This window comes from Xyrauchen texanus, chromosome 28 (assembly GCF_025860055.1).
Source record: "Xyrauchen texanus isolate HMW12.3.18 chromosome 28, RBS_HiC_50CHRs, whole genome shotgun sequence".
Lineage (NCBI taxonomy): Eukaryota > Metazoa > Chordata > Actinopteri > Cypriniformes > Catostomidae > Xyrauchen > Xyrauchen texanus.
In genome coordinates, this window is record NC_068303.1 from 19747591 (window position 1) to 19771816 (window position 24226).

Here is a 24226-nt window from a genome sequence, read left to right on the forward strand (position 1 = left end):
AAGCTCCTCATTAATGATAGCAACCCTCATAATTTTTGGAAAGTTTAAAGGCCGGGGTATACTTAGTTTTTCTGCATATCGGATCAGGCCCGGTTGACTGCATTGCCTTTCATCAAAGTATACTCTAAATTTCTACGCATGTGCACAGACTACTTTGTGATTCTCTTTTAGCATAGTCAAAGGCGAGAGAATCTGTTTTTAGTTGACATATCCAGAGTACTATTTAAAGCAAAGAAAAATCATGATTGATGCATAGAGCAATCAGTAATGCGGACAACAATTTATACTTTGGCCTTAAGCATGCTGACAGTATGTGGTGCATTTGTGTGTAGTTACTTTCAACATGGTAAAATTTGAAAAGTCACGTCATAAATCATCCTCATTATTTAAAGTTGTGGTTCTTTATGGTGGTGTGTCTGACAGCTTTAATGAACTGTTGCAGAAGAAAAAACTGTTGGATGCCGTGAACTACATGTTGCGCAACCACAATAATCTTACAGTTATGCACTTTTTAAGTGAATCATTTTGGAGCATTGTGTACCTCCCTATTTATTTGTTTGTGTCTGTATCTGTTTTCCTATTGTAGGGCTGCACTTAGCATCACTATATCTCTTGGAAACGTGTCCACTAACACATTAAATTGTAATATGATATGACTTTTAAATTTGTTTTTATTATGTGCTGTTGCATAATAAGCAAATTATCATAAAACGGTTAAATGCTTTTTTTTTTTTTTTTAAACAGTAATCTAACCGTCAAAAACTGACACCGTGGCATCCCTACCTACTTGAAAGTTCTGTCAGTTTGTCTGGTTAAAATTTTATTGTTCCTGAAATTATTATGTGTGAGGCAATGTTCCAGGTAAGTTATATTTTTGTATAATGAGATCTGGGTCATTATCAGAGGTGGAAAATAACAAATTACAACTACTCAGCTCAGTAGCTCAGTAGTAAAGATGCTGGCTACCACCCCTGGAGTTCGCTAGTTCAAATCCCAGGGTGTGCTGAGTGAATCCAGCCAGGTCTCCTAAGCAACGTTGTACATGGATACAGCGGTGGGTGGCGTGAAGCCTCAACACACGCTATATTTCTGCTGTAACACGCACAATAAACCATTTGATAAGATGAGCGGGTTGACTGTCTCAGGTCCTCAGCTCTAGGCTAGCATCTTGCAAATACAAAAAGTTTAAATATTCTACAAAGTAATTTTAATGATAACAACAGGTAAAACATATAAACTTATTTATACTTTAATATTAAATTATTGTGCAAAACAACAGTAATAGAACTAAACCCAACCTCAAACTGTAAACAACAGATGTAGCCTCAAGTGAAGAACAAAGTTTTGCAGGGCTAAACAAATTTTAATGTAATTGCTATACACATAGCAAATTGGACTTCTTTCTATTTGAGTAAAAGTGGCAGGTTTCTCTTCAAGAACAAAAGTTGCGAGGAAGGGCACCCGGTGGACTTTCTGGTGCCCTCCTAGGGAAAGATGGTGCCCTCCTAGGGAGTTGGTGCCCTACGCAGACTGCGCAGTATGCTTATAGGTTGCGGCGGTACTGCTTATTAATATTTATAGTATTTCCAAACCGCTGACATCGGCCTTTGCTTGGCAGCGCCGTGATTATGATTAGATCGATCGAGAGTGAAACCTGAGCACTGAGGGGCGGGGAGACATATATATCGGCTCATATTTTCGGCCTTTTTTCTCTTTCGGCCAAAACAAAAAAAATGAAATTTTCAGCCGAAAATTTTAGGTGGCCAACATTTCGGTGCATCCCTAGTTTATGCACTAAGTCGTGCTGTGCGCAGCACGATGGAAGCCCACAAGGCACTGCATCATGAGCACAACAGCTTGCATTAGCTGCTGCCGGTGTCCTCTCTTCTCTAGCCTCTCCAAGACTTTCTGCCCTGTCACTATACAAGTACTGTAATACTGTGATTTTCTGCAAATTTCATTATTCTGGAAAGGACCCGTTCATTCAGGTACATGGGAACCGTCTGAACGTTTTACAGCTGATGGAACTTCACTTGTTTTTGAAGTAGTCAATGTTTTAACTGTGTAAACACTAACACAATGTAGTTTGATATATAGTAGCAAGTAAACAAGATATCCCCACATATGTATAAAAAAAACTTTTAAATACCTAAAAAACACTAAAGATACAATGCCAATAATGTTGGAAATTAACGGGGACTGGGAAAAATTCTAAATATGGAGGCAAAAAATGCCCATGTAACGAGTTCCTGTGTTTTATTGTTAATATCTGATATGGTTACAATTACATTTTTTTATCTTCTTTTGACTGAAATATTTTTTTCCCCATCGTCCGGTTCCTCGCACCATTGCACACATAGACGGGCTCTCTGCTTCTATCAATCCGCATCAGCTCTGTGTTGTACTCCCGCATTAAATTTCATTACTGTTCGACCCTTTTGGTCATAGTGGGAAACACACTCGCTCACGGTGCTGTACTTTTATTCTTATCCTGGAGTTATCATGCTAAATTGCCATTATATCAGACACTACTTAAAGCTATTTGGTTCATTAAATTAAGCTTAACACAGTTGTTGCCACAGTATGCAACAGTCTGGCATGTCTTAAGGCCAATATTAGGTCACAAATTATAAAAAGTGAAACTGATTTCTCTAGAAACTCATCAGTCAATCATTGTTTTGAAGAATGAAGGCTATACAATGCTTGAAATTAAACTAAAGATTTCATACAAAGGTGTTCAAAGACAAAGGACAACTGGCTCTAACAAGGACAGAAAGAGATGTTGAAGGCCAGCTGTAGTCTCTAGTTTGAGAAATTGACACCTCACATGTCCTCAGCTTACAGCTTCATTGAATTCTACCCTCTCAACACCAGTTTCATGTACAACAGTAAAGAGAAGAAGCAGGGGTGCATGTCTTATGGGAAGAATTGCAAAGAAAAAACACTTTTGAAACAGAAAACAAAAAGAAAAGGTTAGAATGGGCAAAGAAACAGACATTGGACAACAGATCATTGGAAAAGAGTGTAATGGATCTTAACCTCATTGAGCTTTTGTGGGATCAGCTAGACTGTAAGGTACGTGTGGAGTGCCCAACAAGATGCCCACATCTATAGCAAGTGCTACAGGAAGTGTGGGGTGAAACATCACCTGAGTATCTGGACAAACTTACAGGTAGAATGCCAAGGAGCTGCAAAGCTGTCATTGCTGCACTTGGAGGATAATTTTGATGAGAACTCTTTGAAGTAGTTCTGGAAAAATAATTCAAATTGTAATAGTAATTTTTCATTGTTCTTTCCATAAGCGCAAAATCTATACATTATTCCAAACATTTGGCTGACTGTGTTTGTGAATAAGAATAAACCTGAAACATGAATGCATTTCAGTCACAATGCACGTTATGTAGTTTAGAGACAATTAAGATACATTTAGCATTTTAAAAATGACTATTTCTGTTTAAACAAATGTTGTATTCTTAATGCTCTGTTTGTCCAAGCATCCTCTTGCAGCAGTGCAGGTCTTTGACATTTAGAAGCTGCTAGTTTAGGATCTGTGAGGAGTCTGTTTCTCTGACTAGAGACCTTGATTTTCTTGTCTTTTTGTTGTGCATCTGGGCCATCCACTTCCCCCTCTATCCTGGTTAGAGATTATTTTTTCAAAACAGTAATGCGTGAAATAGCCTTAATCTATCTAAAACAATAGACTTTAGGAGAAAGGGGTTTCTTTTTGCCTATATTTAAAACCAAAATTTGACCTGCAAGTGTAAAGCGATTTGAAAGAACTCAATACCTCAGCAAATGGGGAAAAAACCCACTGTATTGTGATTTCCGCATGGTATCGTAACAATTTTCAATTGTTCTAATAATAAGAATTTTCTTGAGTACCAAATTTGTTGAGAAAATGTGTTATACCACTTAAAACAGTTATTTCAAATTGTAATAATAATTAGCAATTAATGATTTTGGCAGTATTTTGATTAAATTAATGCATCCTTGGTGAAAGGAAGCATCACTTTCTTTCTAGAACAAAAATGCCTTTGTGTTTTAAGAATGGAAGCGTATATACTTTATATAGTATAATTTTCATAAAGTAAAATTGAATTACTTACATTTACATGAGTAATATTTCTCAGTACTTTTACTCAAGTGAATTATTTCTTAGCAGTACTTTTACTTAAGTAAAAAAAAAAAATCTGTACTCTTTCCACCACTGGTTGTTATACAATAACATTGCAATTCTTTGTTTAGTGTATTGTGCAATTGTTGTAAACATAATAGCATCTCAGAATGCACAACACGTCAAATCTTGAGGTGAATGGGATACAACTGCTGAAGTCCACGTTGGGCACTTTATTAGGATCATAGTGTTCCTAATAAAGTTCTCAGTGAGTGTATATTGTTTTTCTCATTTGTATTTCATCTTCATTGGTACTTTTCACAAGTGAATAACTTCCAACGTTACTTCATCGAAAATCCATAGAAATAGCTTGGAGCAAAAGCATGTCACTGTCAGTAAAAAAAGATGTGAGGAAATGGAATACATTAGTTTTAGGTGTATCATTACACAAGAACACTTGCAGTCTAGCTGCATGGATGGTTTGTATCAGACATCCCTACAAATGAAATATGTTATAAACTTAAATCAGCTTGTTCCGAGTTCGCATTTTGGTTGAATAGAAACAGAACATTCGTTGTCCTAATGCAACAGGTCGTTTCATATTTTCAGACATTCTCTGAATGGAGGCTGAATGATCTCCTTTTTAACCCAAAAACAAAATGGATATGTGAAAAATGTAAAAGGAATATTAATTCTTGACTTAAAAATATTCTACAGTATCAAGAGGTCAAATATATTTGGAAATAAAATCAAGCAATTTGTCTGTCTCACTGGGATTAGACTGTGCAGCTGAAATGGAAACCAAGCAGTTAACTAAATGTCCTGTAGATTGTCACGGCTGGATAGAACAAAACATATTGAACATTGAAAAGAGCTTGTGCATGTCATTTTATTACGTCACTCACTTTATCGCAACATTGTGTAATAAATAACATGTTCAGGTCATTAGATTTTATCCACTGGTCCTCTGTTCAATATAACTACATAATTTTCCTTCCTTGTGATGCCCTCTATTTTGTTAAGTGAACCAATCCCTCCTGCAGCAAATTATCCCCACAACATGATGCTGCAACCCCCATGCTTAACGGTTGGGATGGTGGTGTTCAGGTTGCAAGCCTCACCTTTTTTCCTCCAAACATAACGTTCGTCATAATGGCCAAACAGTTCGATATTATTATTATTATTATTTTTTTTTTTTGTTTCATCAGAACAGAGGACATTTCTCCAAAAAGTAAGCTCTTTGTCCCAATGTGCACTTGCAAACTGTAGTCTGACTTTTTTATGGCGGTTTTGGAGTAGTGGCGTCTTCCTTTCTCAGCAGCCTTTCAGGTTATATCGACTTGTTTTACTGTGGATATAGATACTCGTCTACATTTTTTCCTCCAGCATCTTCACAAGGTCCTGTGGTGTTGTTCTGGGACTGATTTGCACTTTTCGCACCAAACTACGTTCATCTCTTGGAGAATTTGTTTCCATCCTGAGTGGTATGATGGCTGCGAGTTCCCATGGTGTTTATACTTGCGTACTATTGTTTGAATAGATGTACGTGGTACTTTCAGGCATTTGGAAATTTCTCTCCAGGATGAACTAGACTCATGGAGGTCCACAATTTTTTTTCTGAGGTCTGATATCTTATGATTTTGCAGTGATGTCAAGTAAAGAAAATACATTTTCATACATCCACAGATACACCTCCAATTGACTTCAGTTAGCCAATTAGCCTATCAGAAGCTAATAGGCTAATTACCTAAAGGCTTGACATAATTTTCTGGAAATTTCCAAGCTGCTTAAAGGCACAGTTAACTACACAGTTAAGTGTATTTAAACTTCTGACCCACTGGAATTGTGATCAATTAAAAGTTAAACAATCTGTCTGTAACAATTGTTAGAAATATTAATCATGTCATGCACAAAGTAGATATCCTAAACAACTTGCCCAAAATATAGTTTGCTAATATGAAATCTGTGTAGTGGTTAAATGAGTTTTAATGACTTCAACCTTAGTGTATGTAAACTTCTGACTTCAACTGTAGTTCCCCATTTTGAATTTGCCAGTATTTTTGTATGTATTAGCATGTTTAGGTCCTTGTGTGTTTTGTTGGCTGGGTTGAGTCTCAGAGAAGGAAGGTCAATTCCAGGTTGAGAGAGAGGTCCTGACTGCAATGTGGAGTCGGGGTTAGGGTGAGGTGTCTGCAGTGTGCCGTGCTGGGAGAAGGGTGGCTGTGACCCAGGCCCTCCTGTCTGACTGCTGCTCTGTCCCCTTTCATCTTCACGGCCTGCTGCGGGACACAGGGCCAGTGCTTGTGATCTCTTACATTCAACCCCTCTCAAACTTTACTGCCAGTGCTTTGAACTTGTGTCTAATCTCCTGCTAGATCCAGTCTCCCACTAGAACTCTCTTCATCAGAAGTCCAAATATCAGAGTTTTATCTGATAGCCAAAACCAGACAACATCAGCAGCTTATGATAACTCTTCTACCAGCCCATGAGTAGGCAGAAGGAGAATATAGCAAATGGTAGGAGACGAAGTCGTAGTAAAATTTCTGTCTTTTTGTCTATTTCACCATATTTTTTTTATTTATTTTTTTACATTAGACACTAACTATACTACATGTAAAACAGTCAGAAGTAAATCATCCTCCAACGGATTTGCAAAATAATTGACAAAACGATTTCAAAGCAGGTTTCCAGAATACTCCCTTTGTCTGTCATTGGTCATTGCCATTCCATTAAGAGTACAACTATTTATGTCCAATCTTTATCCAAAAAAGTAATCAGTAACAATCATTTTCTGTACATGACTGTGGAGGTTAAGCTTGGGCTACAAGACAGGTGTGTGTTTGCCTGCCTGTTATTTCCAGTGGTAGCCCCTCAGGGACAAAGCTTTGGGGGTTAAAGGAGGAAGTAACTGATGTCATGCACCAGATATGTGAGGGAGGGGTCAGCCAAAGAACAATGGGACTCAGCGAATCTTAGCCTCAACTCTGGAGGCCCAAATCTGTGTCTGTTGTAAGCCACACAATGGATTCTTGATGATACTGTTTAAAAGGCTTATGGTGTTTTGAACACATGTCAATAGCATTTTATGCATGAGCATGCTCGTAGGAAGTATTAACAGACTACAGTATGTGGTAAGGAATCAAAATGCTTGGAGCAATACACTTCTTTTTGAACATTGTCAGTAACAACATAATGGAGTATTGTCTATGGATATAGAGAATTGGGGGAATTTATTGGCTTAATTTAGAATAGCAACCTTGTTTTCCATTTTGTTATGTTTGGTAATGTGCAGACAACAGGGCACATAATTAACTTGGAGGAAGGAACAATCTCTGTAATTTCACATTCAATTTGAATCCCAGTAAACTGAATCCCTTGGTTGTTTTGGGGGGTTGACTTAGACTTTTTAAGTTAATTTACCATCTGCTGAAGCAGTGCTGGATTTGGTTTCTTTATGATACAATAACAGTACAATAAACAATCTTTGTACTGTGTTGGTTTACAACTTGATGTCCAATGTAAATTTAAACGAAACCAGTTAAGAACCACTGCCCCAGACCCTACCCTTTATCAGGTTGCCAACTTATTTATAATATTTTCTGCTGGTTGGATAAATAAAGTCTAATGTCTTGAAATGATGTATTTAAAAATAAAGTAAATGGACATCAGATTCGAATCAAAGGCATTTAAAGTCAGTCATAAAATGAGAGGGGCTTTATTTTGAGCAGGAAATTGGTCATCAGTCCGCCTCATCTCTACAAGGAAGCTCGTTTGTTCTAATAATCCATTAAATTGATCCTGGATCATCAGGCCTGAGAGGAATCTTTCTTTTGATTTAAATTATTCAAAGCTCGGCTTGCATAACAGGCTTAGAGAGAAATTAGAATTTGTTCTAAGAAAAGTTAGTAGCTTAAAAGAATATTCCAGTTTCAACAGCTCAATCGACAGTATCTGTGGAATAATGCTGATTACCAAAAAAAAAAATATTTGTACTTGTCCCACCTTTTCATAAGAAAAAAAAGCAAAAATCAAGGTTACAGGTGAGGCACTTACAATGGCATTGAATGGGGCCAAATTTTTGAATGTTTAAATGCAGAAATGTGAAGCTTATTATTTTATAAAACCACTGCATTAATTCTTCTGTTAAATGTTGTGTATAATTTAAGCTGTAAAGTTGTTTAAAGTTGTTTTAGGGTTTGTTGACTACATCGTAATGGCAAGAAAGTTGAAGAAATTGGCTAACTTTACACCTAAAAAGTTAGAAAGCGATTCATCACGCTAAAATCATGTTTACATGCATATTGTTTATGTCTTGAAACAGTGAGTATTTTAACGTTTACAGATTTGCCCCTTTCACTTCGATTGTAAGTGCCTCACTGACACACAGATTTATTTATTTTTTTAAGAAAAGGAGAGGCAAATCGAAATGTGTTTTTGCGGGAATAAATATTATGCCACAAATGCTGTCAATTGAGTTTAACTTGTATTGAACCTGGAATATTCCTTTTTTTTCTCCCCAATTTGGAATGACCAATTCCCAATGCATTCTAAGTCCTCATGATGGCTTAGTGACTCGCCTCAATCAAGGTGGCGGAGGACTAATCTTAGTTGCCTCTGCGTCTGAGACCGTCAACCCATGCATCTTTTCACATAGCGTGCGTGGAAGCTTCACATTATCCACCACGGCATCCACGCACACCTCCCCACGCACCCCACCGAGAGCAAACCACATAATGGCGACCACGAGGATGTTACCCCATGTGACTCTACCCTCTCTAGCAACTTGGTCAATTTAGTTGCGTAGGAGACCTGGCTGGAGTCACTCAGCACACCCTGGATTCGAACTTGCGAACTCCAGGGGTGGTAGCCAGTGTCTTTACTCAGTGAGCTACCCCGGAATATTCCTTTTATATTAAATAGGTTAACATTTACTTGGCAAGGTGAAATAGCTGGATAAATTATGTACCGTTTGGTTTTCAAGTCTGCTGTCTTTTTTTCTTTCTTGCTTCTTTTTAATGCTGAAATTTCATTAAGATAATGCCCTTCTTTTGCCTGTGTCTCACATGTGTGGCAGTCACTTGATTTTAATTTGTGGTATTTTAAGATTTGTTGTTCATTTTTCTTTTAGCCACACTGGCTTCAAATTTTGTTGTTTGAGAATCAAAATGAAGACCATGAGTGAGATTATTATAATGCATCCCAAGTTGGCATACTCTCACAAAGTGATGAAAAACTTAATTTTAATATATAAAATGTATTTCTTTGCACTGACCTGTCAACATTTATGTTGTGATTTGAATTATGGGGACACTAGAAATGTCCCCATAAACCACATTTATAGTATAATACCCTCTTAATCACCAGTTTGTAACATAAAAAAGTCAAAACACATACACATCCTTCATTGTTTATCCAATAACTTGTTAGAAGCAGCACTAGCCATGATACTATTTCTGAAGTTACATTTTTACTTACAGAGGCTTGGATGCGTCATTTGGTTTGAACCAGCAATGGCAGATTCTGATCCGTTGCATAAGAGAGTAGTTCCATAAACAAATGTGTTTTTATAACCGTACTCCGTTTTTACTCATTTTTAAAACATTTACTTGTTCATTGAACTGTTGTATATAAGCAATATCACACACGCAATCATGCTATATGACCCTGACTCATCACTGCTAATATATATATATATAAAATTGTATGTTCCCGGTTATATATATATAAAATTGTATGTTCCCGGTGGTCTACTTACAATGTTAGGAAAGTTGTTGTTTTTTTTGCACCAAACAGTCATATTGTATTGAGACAGAGACAAGAAATTGTCAAGTGTCTTATTGTGCAATGATCCACTTAATACTCAACTCAAACTTGATGACCTGCTCTTTAAGACAGAATTATTACATTTTCGACCATAAAAGTCTAAATTTGATGTTGCCAACAAAGTAAAATCCTGCTGTTTGAGTCGTGGTTCTGAAATTGTTTATATCTACAGTGATTTTTTTAAATTGGAGTGTAATTTTCCAAAGGTAGAAGACACGGTGAATTTTCAATTATCTCATTTCTGGAGCTCAGAGAAAATACATGCATTGCCATTAAGAACACAAATATTTACATGATGTGCCACACAATTGCCTAGTTATTCATTATGATATGTGATCTACATAATGTTTCAAAATAAAGCACTTTCTAAGGAATTGAAATCTTCATTTTAAAAATAGTTGCATTCAAAGGATTGTTTCGAGATTGTTTCGACTTGCTCCAGCATTCCCCTCTGTTTGTTGTCAAGATGTGTCTGCCAGTAAGGTCTATAACTGAATATATTCCTAAAATTTTATATTGAATAATTGAACATGCTTTGACATCTGTTAAGCAACTTCTGCTTTGTGACTGAATTTGATGCCACGAAAGCAAATAAAACTTAAAGGCAAAGTTTGAATTGACAGACAAACTCTGTATATTAGTATAGTAATAGTCTACCTCAAGTACTAATGCTGAATTCAGTATATACTTTCTCACTCATTTACTCCTTGGGATTGCTACCTCTATACAACTATCAAATAAAATTAAAATATTATTTACATATCTATAAGAGTTTTGCTTGCTCATTAAACTGTATGTTTCCTACAGATGAGTACCATGCCAGGCTTGCCTACACGACCCTGTTTTTATGATATTGACATTGACCCTGTTACAGAGGAGATAACAGGGCTCTTCTGATGGTGCTTGTTTCAGCCCCATACAAGCCCTTGACTGGTAAGAACATCATGACATTGTTTTTTATTTGTGATTTGTTCATGACACATAGCAAAAAGATCAGATCTAATCAAACAAATCTAACATGGCAGGTTTTTTTATTTTTTTACTGAAAAAGTGAAGTTGCTTTGCAATTGATCAAAGGTGTGAGGATTCAGCTGACATTGATTTGTATTGCAACCAGTTCATAGTCTGTATTAACAGATATTTGAATGTTTTCTTGCTTCATTTGTATTTCTTATCTCTCTTTCCTACATTCACAGGTGTTCCACAGAGTTCTTGTAGGTCTCAATTCATATGCAGATGAACACTGCTCATCTGTTGCCTTCTGGCAACATAACCACTGAAAGTATCAGATCTTCACATTTTGTTTGCACAGTTACTTTTCAACCCAAATTTTTGCTCCCAAAGTAAGGTTCCTTTTTTTACTGTTTTATTTTTAATTAGTAACTTTTGATTGAATGAGATTTCGATTTTCAGTTGTAGCTTTGTTTTAGGCTTTTAACATTATCAGTAAACTTTGCCATTAACATACTTTTAGTTTTTATCATTTATTGACGCACAAAACTTCTAAATTCATTCCATGGAGCTATTATTTGTTTATTTAAAAGCTATATATTTTAATGTTTCAAATTACAAATGAATTCATAGCATATTAAAGAAAAGCAGTTTCAGTTTTTTGTTACAGCCAAATTTGTGACATGAATCTAAGGTGCTCTTATTTAAACACTAATGCAAAACAAATTCCAGCTGTTGTGCTTGTTTTGACACCTGTTCTATATGTCTATTGTAGATGCTTTTATTCTCTTAGTGCAGGCAAAACATACTTCACACTACCTCTGTACACACTTTTTGAACTTGCATGTATCTACATGCCAGAACATCTTGATTTAGACATTCCACCGTTATCTGTTATTCGGAGTCATAAACTACAGTGTGCTACGTGAGTAAAGAGAGGAATTCCATTGACTGTGTTGCAATGGTGTGGAGGCTTGAAACCTGTATATTTTTCTGTTGAGTGGAAAATTCTACTGTAAAAATGGTACTAGATCAAGTACAAAAATAAAACAGTATTTTGCCAAACTTGGATTTAGTTTATTTTTATTGAAGATGGGTCATTTAGTGAACAATTAACATTGCTATGAATGTGCATGTGTTTTGTTGAATTAGGTAAACTTAAGGTTCGCTCAGTGAAATAACCACACTTTCAACACTCTTGCAATAAATTACTGTTTGACACATTCTTTGTGTGTGTGTGAATTAGTGTGTGAGAGAATGCATTTGTGATGTATGCACATGTATAAGTGAGTTAATGAATTACTAATCCATATTGTGAAGTCTGACTGTTTGTCCATGAAGACGAAATTCCTCTTGATTTCTCATTCTTTTATTTAGAGCAGTGATGTCTGGAACCGAAGCAAACAACAGGCCCCTACTGAGTCTTTCCATTCTTAAACCTCTACAGGAAGCAGTCCTATTAGAGACACCCTCTCAAGATAGTAGTACTCATTCATACCCCTTTCAAAGAGAGGACTGTTGCTTCAGTCATTGAAGACACCCATAATTAGTTGACCAACTCAGCTTGCCATCTACTCTACACACAAAACCACAATGATTTGGCATTAGTCTAGGTGTTGTTATTGTTCCTTTTAAGAAATTTCTTACTGTTTAAGGTAGTAGAAAGGAATAGAGTGTATGTGGCAGGCAAGGAAATTATTCATTGTATTTTAGATTGGTGGGATTTCAGATAGATCTCTGATGCATTGAATGCTGACCTTTTGTTAGGATTTTACTAAGGTCATCATGTCAGGTACCATTATGGAGCGGTTATTGCTCCACAGGGGTACCTGGCCAAGTGAAGGGAACTTAATGTTTAGACTTAGTTATTCTAACATTACATTTTACACTAATTAAACCCTTACATTTTAGCATTAAAGCTGAGGTGTTTAGAGCTAAAACAAGCAATTTCTTGTGAGTAAAATTTTGGTTGTTTGTCACCTAAACCTATTGTATGCCTTCAGAAGACTTTGAATATGATGCACAAATTGCATGGACTACTTTTTTGACATTATAAGGTGCTTTATTAAACTTTAACATTGTGCGACCCCATGTCCACATGCGTGTACGTTGAATTTTGACTTTGTTATACGCAATGCATAATACAATTTTAACAGACTGGATACTGTTCACAAAATTGTAGACTGTTATTTGAGGGGTAAACCTCTGGTGCACAGAGCATGACGTTGATTACCATGAAATGCTTCTATGGGCACCAAGCCAACAAAAGTGCCTCTGGTAAGACACCTCTTAAGTTTTTTTCATTGGGTGTAAAGATTTCAGATGTAGTTTCCATAGCGTCTCAAAAAATACAAATAACCAACACTCCTGGAAACAAACAATTTGATGAAAAAAAAAAATCTGACTTTCTATAGCTTAGCATTATTTAATATACAACATAGTCCTGCTGTCCACATAAGAGGACATACATTTTTAGTAAAACTATATGCTCTATGAATTATATTTAAAAAAATGTTGCTTGTTTATTAGGTGCTAGTTACAAATAAAAAGGGAAAGGCACATTGCTATCACGCTTGGGTCTCAGGAGGTTACAGTGAGACACTACCTGCTGCCATTGTATTGAAAAGATGAACCAGGATATTCATTTAATAAAATCAAACCATTTTGGAATTAATTGAGGGTGGGTAAATTGACCATTTTAATTTTTGGGTGAACCATTTATGACCTTTGATATGAACTTTAAATATGGGAAATTGTGAACACGTATTTTTAAATATATGATCTGATTTATTTCATTTATTAACATGCATCCATAACAAGCTATGATTATGTTGTTTCCATCTGAATGTATTACTTCCTTATTGCCAGATGTGGCACTTGAGTAAATAATCTATAAACAATGGATAACAAGAATGTGTATATTTCCACTTTTTTTTATATCTGGACATGTTGGACATATCAATGTTGAATTCCATTTCAACCTAGAGTCTTATCATTGGGTGGAATTACTGCTGAGGATGGGATTACTGGCTGGTTTTTAAGAAGAATAAAATTTGCACATAAATTCCAGCTTGGTGCCTTCAAGAAGAATACAGCTTCTACAGTTTTTAGGTATGGCCCCAACACTGTCTCAATGATTATCCTCCAAATTTCCTTCCTTTGGCCAATGTATGAGTCAACTTCCCATATTGAATAGGAATCTCAAAATGGATTATGAAAAGTAAAATTGCAGCCAACATGGAGGACAAGCAACATTTTGTTTATGTAATTTTTTTTTTTTATTCAGAAAGTGTTTATTGAAAATAGCTTTGGCTCATCGAAAGCATTTCAGTATTTGGTGAGACTGGATCACAGAGGTGCTTATTCAATTCTATGTTTAGGCAATATTTTTGAGGCATTTAGAAAATGTCCTTAAATGATTCGAGCACCAGCTATTTTGCCTCTTTGGAACACCTTTTTTTTTATTTGCCTGGTATTACAACTTAAGCTAAATCATGTATGTATGACACTTTTAGGGTGGTTACATACTGATTATGTAACTCACCTTTGTAGCTGCATTTCTGAATGTGTGGTTTTCACATAATATTACTGTTATGTTTCCCTCAGATTATGCAAATCAAGTAACCGTAGACACTTAACCCTTGGTTGTTCTATAGAACTGTCATTTCACTAACTGTATTATAATTATCTTTGTATAAAAGAATCAGAAAAAAAAATAATTTTTAATTATTTGGTAAAACTTTACAATAAGATTCCATTTGATAATATTAGTTAATGCCCTAGGTATAATGAACTAACAATACACAATATATTTTTTACAGCATTTATTAATCTTTGCTAATGTTAGATAATAAAAATACAATTGTTCATTGTCAGTTCATGTTAGTTCATAGTGCATTAACTAATGTCAACATTGTTAATTGTTAGTTCATGTTAAGTAATGTTGTTAATGTTAACAAATGCAACCTTACTGAAAAGTGTTTCCAGTTATTTAGCCTCTGTGTTTCAGCTTCTTATTGAGCTTTTCAAGTGAACATCAAAATTATGAATCACTTGAACACGATTAAATCTGCAAGAAGTAACATTGGGTAAAATTTGAGTAATTTGATAATTTGATCAAGTCATATTAAGACATTATAATAATTCTTCCACAATTGAATTGAATTATCAAATGAGATGAGCCAGCAACTATTTGATGCACATAGACCAACAATTTAACCAATGGGGACATTTTCTTGAAGGTTAAATTAAGTTATGATGCCACTCTCTCTGATTTACAATACAGATTCATGGCTTAAACTTTTGTTCTGTGAGTTCAAAGCAAACGTTAAACCTCTTTACAAGATAAAAGAAATAGATAAGTCCAAGTCATACTTCTCTAACCAACACAAACTGCTGCTTCTCTACAGTAAATATGGTCTAAAGTTGGTTGCTGCAACTATAACTGAGTCTGAATATTTACGATAAGCAAACATGTCTTCAATTCATTCTTTCAGTTTTTTTTCTTTTAGTAACATAGTGGAGAAGGTACTATACTCTAAATTGACCCTTTATGCCAATAAAAATGTCCATACCAGTAAGGCTTATTTTTTAAGAGATCCAAAGGAATTATATGTTTATAACATAAATATGCAACCTAGTTACCCAACCTGATCCTTCATAAACGGATTAATTAAAATAACAAAGTCTAGTCATTTTAATCTTAACCCTGCACTGTACAGCACTAACAGTTGTTTACTTCTCTAAACGCAGAGCCACTGAACCCTGCCACAGAAAGCTGGCTTGTGCAAACTTGGCTGTAGGCCTACTTTACAGGTGGCCTGTAATTTACGCATTTAAAGATTCTAAACAAAATGCCTTGGAGCACAGCCAGATGAACAATTAACGCAGAGAGAGAGAGATAGAGAGCTGAGCTCTCGCTGCATGGTTGTTTAGATACATGCACGTCAAACATGCCTTGCTTCTGGACACAAAAAACAGTGCCCTCTTAATTCGAGATTTCCTGTGGGGTTTTCTGAGGGCTGTTTTTCAGTGGAGGCCCATCCTGCTCCATTTTCTAACACGAGTCTACTGACTGCATGATGCTGACATATTCGCTATTCGTAAATAAAACTAGTGCTGAAGCTTATTATAGTTACTTGTAATGTTACTGAGGCAAACATGTGCTTTAGTAGGCTAATACAAATCTTAATGTTTTAAAAAATGTATTATACAGAGCCAAATTCTGCAAGATACCGTGGGGCAAAAAAGTATTTAGTCAGCCACCAATTGTGCAAGTTCTCCCACTTAAAAAGATGAGAGGCCTGTAATTTTCATCATAGGTACACTTCAACTATGAGAGACAAAATTAGAAAAAAAATCCAGAAAATCACATTGTAGGATTTTTAATGAATTTATTTGCAAATTATGGGGGGGAAATAAGTACAAGTACATGAATGCTTATGGTAGCTGTATTTAGCAACTTGTTAGCAACATACTTTTTTTTATGACGACTTCAAAATTCACATTTGAGGTATGACTGTGTGTAATTTGTTCAAGAAGTATCTTCAAGATACTGACATTACGGCCGGACAGCTCTAAAAACAAGGTCTGTGCAAAACATTACTTGAAGATATGGACGCTTTGTTCTAACGTAAATCGTCCAGTCATACCTCAAACTTAATTTTTTATTTTATATATTGTTTCTAAGTTGTTAAAGAAGGACTACATCTACCACAAACATGTGAGTGAAGCGCATGAGGAAATGGAAAACCGTTGTAGTCCTTTTCTAGCAACTTGTTAGCATCATACTTAAAAAAAAAAATGCCATCTTAAAAATTCACGTTTGAGGTACTGTGTGTAATTTATGTTGTAGATATAGAAAAAAAAAACTATCTTCGAGTAATGTTTACCACAGGCATTATTTTACTCATAAAATCAAAACTGCCATTATAAAAACTCATAGGAAAATCCCGAGGTCTTGAAAATGCTCATTCTCATCTGCGTTTGTGGAATATAAACTGTAATCACGTTATATATATAGATCAGTGACTGTAATTGTAAACTAATCAAGCATTTTTTATTTATTTTTTTCGGTTGAAACTCCTGCGCGAGACGCTGAAAAAACAGACGTTAAAAACGTTCATATGGCGCATGTTTATATTGAAAAACAGAGCAGGGGGACTTGAAAATTAACGAATTTTACTAAGGCATATGGGTGCTTTAAAAGGATTTAAATTTCGCGTAATATTTAAATAAAACGACAGTAAAATAAGTTCCTAGTTGATAACTAAGCGATTTTTGTTTTCTAAAATGTTGTTTTGTATATATGCAGTTCTGTTTTGATGCTGTAAGGCGTGTCTGGCTGTTCTCCGTGTGATACTGATGGGAGGAGGGCTGCTAAAGTGAACCTACAGCCCCGTTTCAACAATTTCCAAACCAGACAACCCTCGGGACGGACTGCAGGGCGCATACGCGGGCTGTTGGATACCTAATTCGGCAACGATAGTTTCCTTTTGAACGCTCACTAAGTGGAGAAACAGCTGTTTTTTCACCATGGGAGCGACACCATCCGTGCAACGGGACGCCAAGAGCCCTGAAGATGCGCCAGCCGAGGACATCAGCGCAGAGGTGAACGAGACTCAGGATGGAGAAGCCGTTGATGGCAAGGTAGCATTACGCATGCAAACGTAACTGTTGTGACGTTTTTGACTTGAGTCGCTGAATTTGCCCATCTCAGTATACCCATACGGGACCCTTAAAGTCTGACGTGTGGCGCAGCTAGTTATCGAGCTACGCATTGTGTAGGTAAATACCTGATACCTCGTGACAGCTGTGACTGTGGTGAGCTTAGCAGGTAGCGAAGAAAATGTAGAAAGAAGCTTGCTTATGCATATTCTCAGTGCATATGCATTTTATTGAAGTTTAATGGGAGGGCAGACCGTATAGGTACTGTTGTTGACTGTTCTGCAGTATGAGGCAGTCTGGCAAGCGGTTTGGTCTTATTGGCTACTGAAGCACAGAAGCCACCGGTGCAATACTACATAATTACGACATATTATTATTATTTATTTTTTTTTATCATTAGACAACAATATCAGGTATCATCAGTCAAATCAAAATTGCAAACAAAAATATAGCAATGTTCTGCTTTTTCTATTCCCTTCCCAGTTTCCTGTGATGAAGATCTTCATCATCTATGCATCTATGCATGTTCTCAATGTTCAAAATTTTTTTATGAGATAGTGAGAGAAACAGGGCAACTGATCTACTAAAAGCACCAGATGAGAAAAATCTTGGATTGTTTGCACTCTTGATGTTAGTACTCATGTTACTTATTTTAGACACACAAAATTTGCACTGTGGTGTTATTTTTTGTCAGATCACGGGCTGCATAATTACACCTTGGTGTTATGCCACTTTCAAAAAGCTATATATCAAAATGACTGAGAAGTGGCAGCAGAGTAATAGCTAGGGCAGAAAACATGGGGATTACCAAGATTCAGGTCATAATTTTGAAGGAGAAAAAAAAAGTTAAACTGTTCAAGGGGTACCCCAGTGGCATCACTTGGGTCTTAAAAGTTTTGTATTCACTCTGTCACCCAAGTACCTCAGCTTCAGTTGATGTCAGAAGTTTGCATACACCGTAGCCAAATACATTTAAACTCAGATTTTCACAATTTCTGACATTTAATCGTAGAAAGCATTCCCTTTCTTAGGTCAGTTAGGATCATTACTTTATTTTAAGAATGTGAATAAATGTAGAGAGAATTATTTATTTCAGCTTTAATTTCTTTCATCACATTCCTAGTGGGTCAGAAGTTTACATACACTTTGTTAGTATTTGGTTGCATTGCCTTTAAATTGTTTAACTTGGGTCAAATATTTTGGGTAGCCTTCCACAAGCTTCTCACCATAAGTTGCTGGAATTTAGTTGCTGGAACTGGAGTAACTGAGTCAGATTTGTAAGCCTCCTTGCTCACACATGCTTTTTCAATTCTGCCCACAAATTTCCTATCAGATTGAAGTCAGGGCTTTGTGATGGCCACTTCAATACCTTGACTTTGTTGTCCTTAAGCCATTTTGCCACAACTTTGGAGGTATGCTTGGGGTCACTGTCCATTTGGAAGACCCATTTGTGACCAAGCTTTAACTTCCTGGCTGATGTCTTGAGATGTTGCTTCAATAGAGCCACATAATTTTCCTTCCACATGTGTAATCTATTTTGTAAAGTGCACCAGTCCCTCCTAGGATGCACTGATACAATTTTTTCTCTTCCGATCCGATTCCGGGATCGGAAATCTCAGTATCGTCCAATACCGATCACAATCCGATACCAGTGTTGTTATTTTTTGCATTATCAGTTTAGAATATCTTTACATTATTGTGTGGAACTAATTGGGAATACACTTTAATATGTTAATAAACACAAATCTCTAACTACACATTATTTCAATATAAATGTATAGCTTATTAAGTATTTATTAAGTATAAATTTGTATTATGAACTAGTATACTGGATATTGTATTAGCAAAATTAACAGTAATTCCAGTATAAGTCATCGGTAGAAAATAAGTGTTTTTCCAAGTTTATTTCAACTTGTATCTGGACTTTAAAGGATTCAGATCTCTTTTTTGTTCAATTTAGTTGTAAGATATCAGCTAACTTTTCATTCGCACAGGTATTTTTTGGAACCCATTCAACTTAAATATTATGATCATTTGTAAACAAATGATAATAATAATAATATATTATAATAGTAGTAATATACAGTAATAAATCTCAATCGTGCACCTTTTGTCAGGGATCCACCAGTCTCTCTCTTCCACACTGCCGTCAGCGCTCACTCTCTCCTGAGTTCTGATTACACGCACCTGCATATCATTAGTGGCTAATCAAGGACTGCATATATACAACGCTTTCACACACTCTTTGTTTGTTCTCATCGATAGTATCTCTGAGACTCTACACCTTTCTACTATGTCAAACATACCATTATTGCCTACAAGTATCATAAGACTGTTGTGAGTTATCGGTTTATCGTGTCTATACCCTGTCTGGATAGTACTCACATACTGTTTGCCACTCTGCTCACCTGGATTTACTCACAATGTTTACATCACTGTTTCAATCATCTGTTCAATAAACCCTGCTACTGAGTTCATATCTCTGCATCCGTGAGTCTCTCCAGGACACCTTTAACTTTTAAAAACCCTAAAAAAAAATGTTTTTACATTATGAACTCTCCTGGAAGTCCTGTATGTGTCTGTTTGTAGGAAAGTTCACTGTAGTTTAATTCACTTCTTATTCAAATTCTGGAAAAAATGCACCTCCGGTGCCAATCTAATTGCATATAAATGAACCAAACTATTGAGTGTCTATCTGAGATGTTGTTCGTGAGCAGCGCTCAAATATTGCGCACCATGTGAAGGCTGTGTATGCATTTTATATATTATAAAATACAGCCTTTTGTGATTCACAGAGTTTTCATGTCTTCAAGTGGCTTTGAATAAAATGCATGAGTCATATTAACTACTTTAATTGTGTTTAATGGTTCATTTGTAATTTTTTGACTAATACACAGTATCGGATTTGGATCGGGCTCGTTGGACCGACACCTGATCTGTTTAAAAATGTCAATATCGGAGCTGATACAGATCCAGGTATCGGATCGGTGCATCCCTAGTACTTCCTGCAGCAAAGCACCCCCACAACATGATGCTGCCTCCCCCATGCTTCACGGTTGGGATGGTGTTCTTCAGCTTGCAAGCCTCACCCTTTTTCCTCCAAACATAACGATGATCATTATGGCCATCATTGTTACATTTTTGTTTCATCAGACTAGAGGACATTTTTCCAAAAAATCTTTGTCCCCATGTGCACTTGCAAACTGTAGTCTGGCTTTTTTAATACGGTTTTGGAGCAGTGGCTTCTTCCTTTCTGAGCAGCCTTTCATGTTATGTCAATATAGGATTAGTTTTACTGTGCATCTTCACAAGGTCCTGTGCGTTTGTTCTGGGATTGATTTACACTTTTCTCACCAAACTATGTTCATCTCTAGGAGACTGAATGCGTCTCCTTCCTGAGCAGTGTGAGGGTTGCATGGTCCCATGGTGTTTATACTTGCGTACTGTTGTTTGTACAGATGAACGTGGTACCTACGTGCATTTGGAAATTTCACCCAAGGATGAACCAGACTTGTGGAGGTCCACAATTACTTTTGCTGAGATCTTGGCTGATTTCTTTTGATTTTCCCATGATGTCAAGCAAAGAGGCACTGAGTTTGACGGTAGGCCTTTAAATAGATCCACAGGTACACCTCCAATTCAATACACCTCCTATCAGAAGCTAATTGACTAAAGGCTTGACATCATTGTCTGGAATTTTCCAAGCTACTTAGAGGCACAGTTAACACAGTGTATGTAAACATCTGATCCACTGGAATTGTGAAATAGTCAATTAAAAGTGAAACAATCTCTCTGTGTCACGATTGCCCTGGTGACCACTGCCATGCATGTTTATTGTTTCCTTGCCTGTCTTAGGTTTTGTAGTTCTCATTGTCTTTGTTTCATTGGTTCTTGTGATTGTTAGTCCCAGGTGTTCCTTGTTTCCTTGTTTTCCTCTTGTGTATTTAATTCCTTGGTTTTCTTGTGTTCTTTGTCAGTTGTTTTCCATTCATGGAGGTAACGGTTTGTTCTATTTTCGCGTTTGAGTTTCTTTGTTTATTTATCTGAGTTTTTATTAAAAAGCCAGCATCTAGATCCTTTGTCTCTTGCCTCATTCCTGCAATTGTTACAGAACAACACTCCCATGCTATGCATCTAGCAGCTCTAGAACTCTTATCTCTTCAACAGGGAACTAATTCCATTGAGGAGTGTTTTGTGTGCTTACCAACATGCTAAATTGGGGAGACACTGTGTTTAAGGACATCTTCCGTTTTGGCATCAACGAACACATCAAGTCGAGGTTGCCAGGAAGTAGTTTTACCTGTACTTGGGAGCATTATTTAGATTATGCCACAGTGGGGTACTGCTCCAGTCCCCATGTGGCTCTCAAGATTCTCTCCTCCGAGATTCCCATTACGGAGATCCCAGTGGTCCCAGCTTCACTGGTCTCTACTTCTGTGGGCCCCAACATGGTGTTCCAGCTGACCACACCTGCCATGGTCAACGAGCCAGCGCCCACATCTGACAAGGTCAACGAGCCAGCGGCCATGCCTGGCACTGTCAACGAGCCAGCGGCCACACCTGCCACGGTCAACGAGACCATTCCTAAAGCCTCGTCCGTCCCAGAGCCAGCGTCCTCGGCCACTGGAATGACAGCCATGGAGGTCATTCCCCTGTCACTGCCTGTGCTCATGACCACAAAAATCCCTCCACTGTCACTGCCAGTGTTCATGGCCATGGAGGCCATTCCCTTGTCACTGCCTGTGCTCATGACCTCGGAGGTTATTCCCCTGTCACTGCCAGTGTTCACGGCCACAAAGGCCATTCCCCTGTCACTGCCTTTGCTCACGGCCACGGAGGTTGTTCCCATGTCACTGCATGTGCTCACGACCATGGAGGTCATTCCCATGTCACTGCCAGTGTTCACGGCCACAGGGGCGTTCCCCTGTCATTGTCTGTGGATCACCTCAAACTTGAACGGCTGAAGTGCCAGGTACCAGCGGGTGATCCGCGTGTTGGTATCCTTCATGTGGTGAAGCCATTGGAGTGGGGTGTGATCGGAACAGAGGGTGAAGGCCCACCCCAGCAGGTAGTAACGGAGGATGAGGATGGCCCACTTGATCGCCAGACACTCCTTCTCCATAGTGCTGTACTTAGTCTCTCTCAGCAAGAGCTTATGACTAATGTACAGCCCCGGTCACTCCCTCCCTCCACCTCCTGCGAGAGCACTGCCCCTAGCCCCCTGTCTGATTCATCTATCTGCTAAATAAAGGGGGAGAGAGAACTCATGAGCATATAAAAGCCCCCCCACCCACAAAGCGCAGACTTTATTTTTAGAAAAGCCTGTTGGCACATCTCCATCCACTGGACTGGACCGGGGCCCCCTTTCTATTAAGATCAGTCAGCGGGCTGGTGACATCAGAGTAACTAGGTACAAACTTTCGGTAGTAGCCAGCCAGCTCCAGAAATGGTCTCAACTCCTTTTGGTCTTGGGCCTCAGACAGGCCGTGATCACTGTAGTCTTGTCAATCTGGGGACACACCTGCCCATGACCCAAGTGAAACCCGAACTTCCACCTGCCCAATTGTGCAATTCTTCAGGTTGTCCATGAGCCCCGCCCGTCGCAGCGATCTCAGGACACTCCTCAGGTGTTGTATATGCCGCTGCCAGTCATTATTATAGATAATAATATCATCTAACTATGCAGTGGCGTATGCTGTATGAGGTCAGAGGATTTTGTCCATGAGACGCTAGAATGTGGCAGGGGCCCTGAACAAACTGAACAGAAAGGTCACAAATTGGTGTAATCCGAACAGCGTGGAAAAAGCATTTTGTTTTTCTTGGGAGATTGGAGTTAAAGTGATCTGCCAATAACCATTTGTTAATTCCAGTGTCAAATAAAATTGAGCGCGCCCAACCGATCGAGCAATTCGTCAATCCGAGGCACTGGGTATGCGTCAAATTTGGACACCGCATTCACTTTGAGATAGTCAACACAGAACTGGACCGACCCATCACTCTTAGGCACCAGAACCACCTGTTGGCCCAATCACTGTGCGACTCTTCTATTATGCCCATATCAAGTATACCCTCTAATTCTTCCTTAACAAACTTTATTTGTGTTCAGGAAGGCGATAGGGCCGGCTACAAATCACCACCCCCAGGGTGGTCTCGATATGGTGTTCTATGAGGTTCATGCAACTGGGAATTGGCGAGAACATGTCCGCAAATTCCGTTCGCAAGTTGGCCACATTTGTCAGCTGCAACGGTGAGAGGTGGTCTCCACAAGGGACCGGGGTAAATGAATTTGGTTTGAGCATCACCTCCACCCTCTTGGGGACTACCATCACTAGAGCCACAGGGACCACCTCCCTCCATGCATTTAGGAGGTTGAGATGGTAAACCTGACATGCCCCAACCCTATCCATTCTCTTAACCTCATAATCGAGATCTCAGATATGCCGTGTGACCTCAAAGGTTCCTTGCCACTTTTTACTATTTGAAGTTCCTTCCTCCCAAGCTTCCCATATGATGTTGAGCATGCGGTGCGGCTGACGCCCGTACAGTATCTTGAATGGGGAAACCCTGTGGAGGCTTGCGGGACCTCTCTTACTGCAAATAACAGGGGATCGAGCCACTTAACCCAATTCCTGGCGTCCTCGTGTACGAACATCCGAATCATGTTTTTTAAGG

General features: G+C 37.8%; 2 protein-coding genes across 3 annotated transcripts in view; both read left to right on the forward strand.

Moving 5' to 3' along the window:
* Positions 1-12000, forward strand: part of mthfd1l (methylenetetrahydrofolate dehydrogenase (NADP+ dependent) 1 like) — a 64922-nt gene extending 52922 nt beyond the window's left edge. For both annotated transcript variants that reach the window (XM_052095945.1, XM_052095946.1), the window contains 2 exons: positions 10745-10870; positions 11134-12000. In XM_052095945.1, coding sequence (XP_051951905.1) covers positions 10745-10834 — 90 coding nt within the window. In that variant the 3' untranslated portion in view covers positions 10835-10870; positions 11134-12000. The remainder of the gene's footprint in view (positions 1-10744; positions 10871-11133) is intronic.
* Positions 12001-17316: 5316 nt separating this feature from the next.
* LOC127621690 (A-kinase anchor protein 12-like) overlaps positions 17317-24226 on the forward strand; it is a 52349-nt gene continuing 45439 nt past the window's right edge. Inside the window, exon 1 of the mRNA XM_052095405.1 lies at positions 17317-17536. Within this exon, the coding sequence (XP_051951365.1) occupies positions 17423-17536 (114 nt within the window). The 5' untranslated portion in view covers positions 17317-17422. The remainder of the gene's footprint in view (positions 17537-24226) is intronic.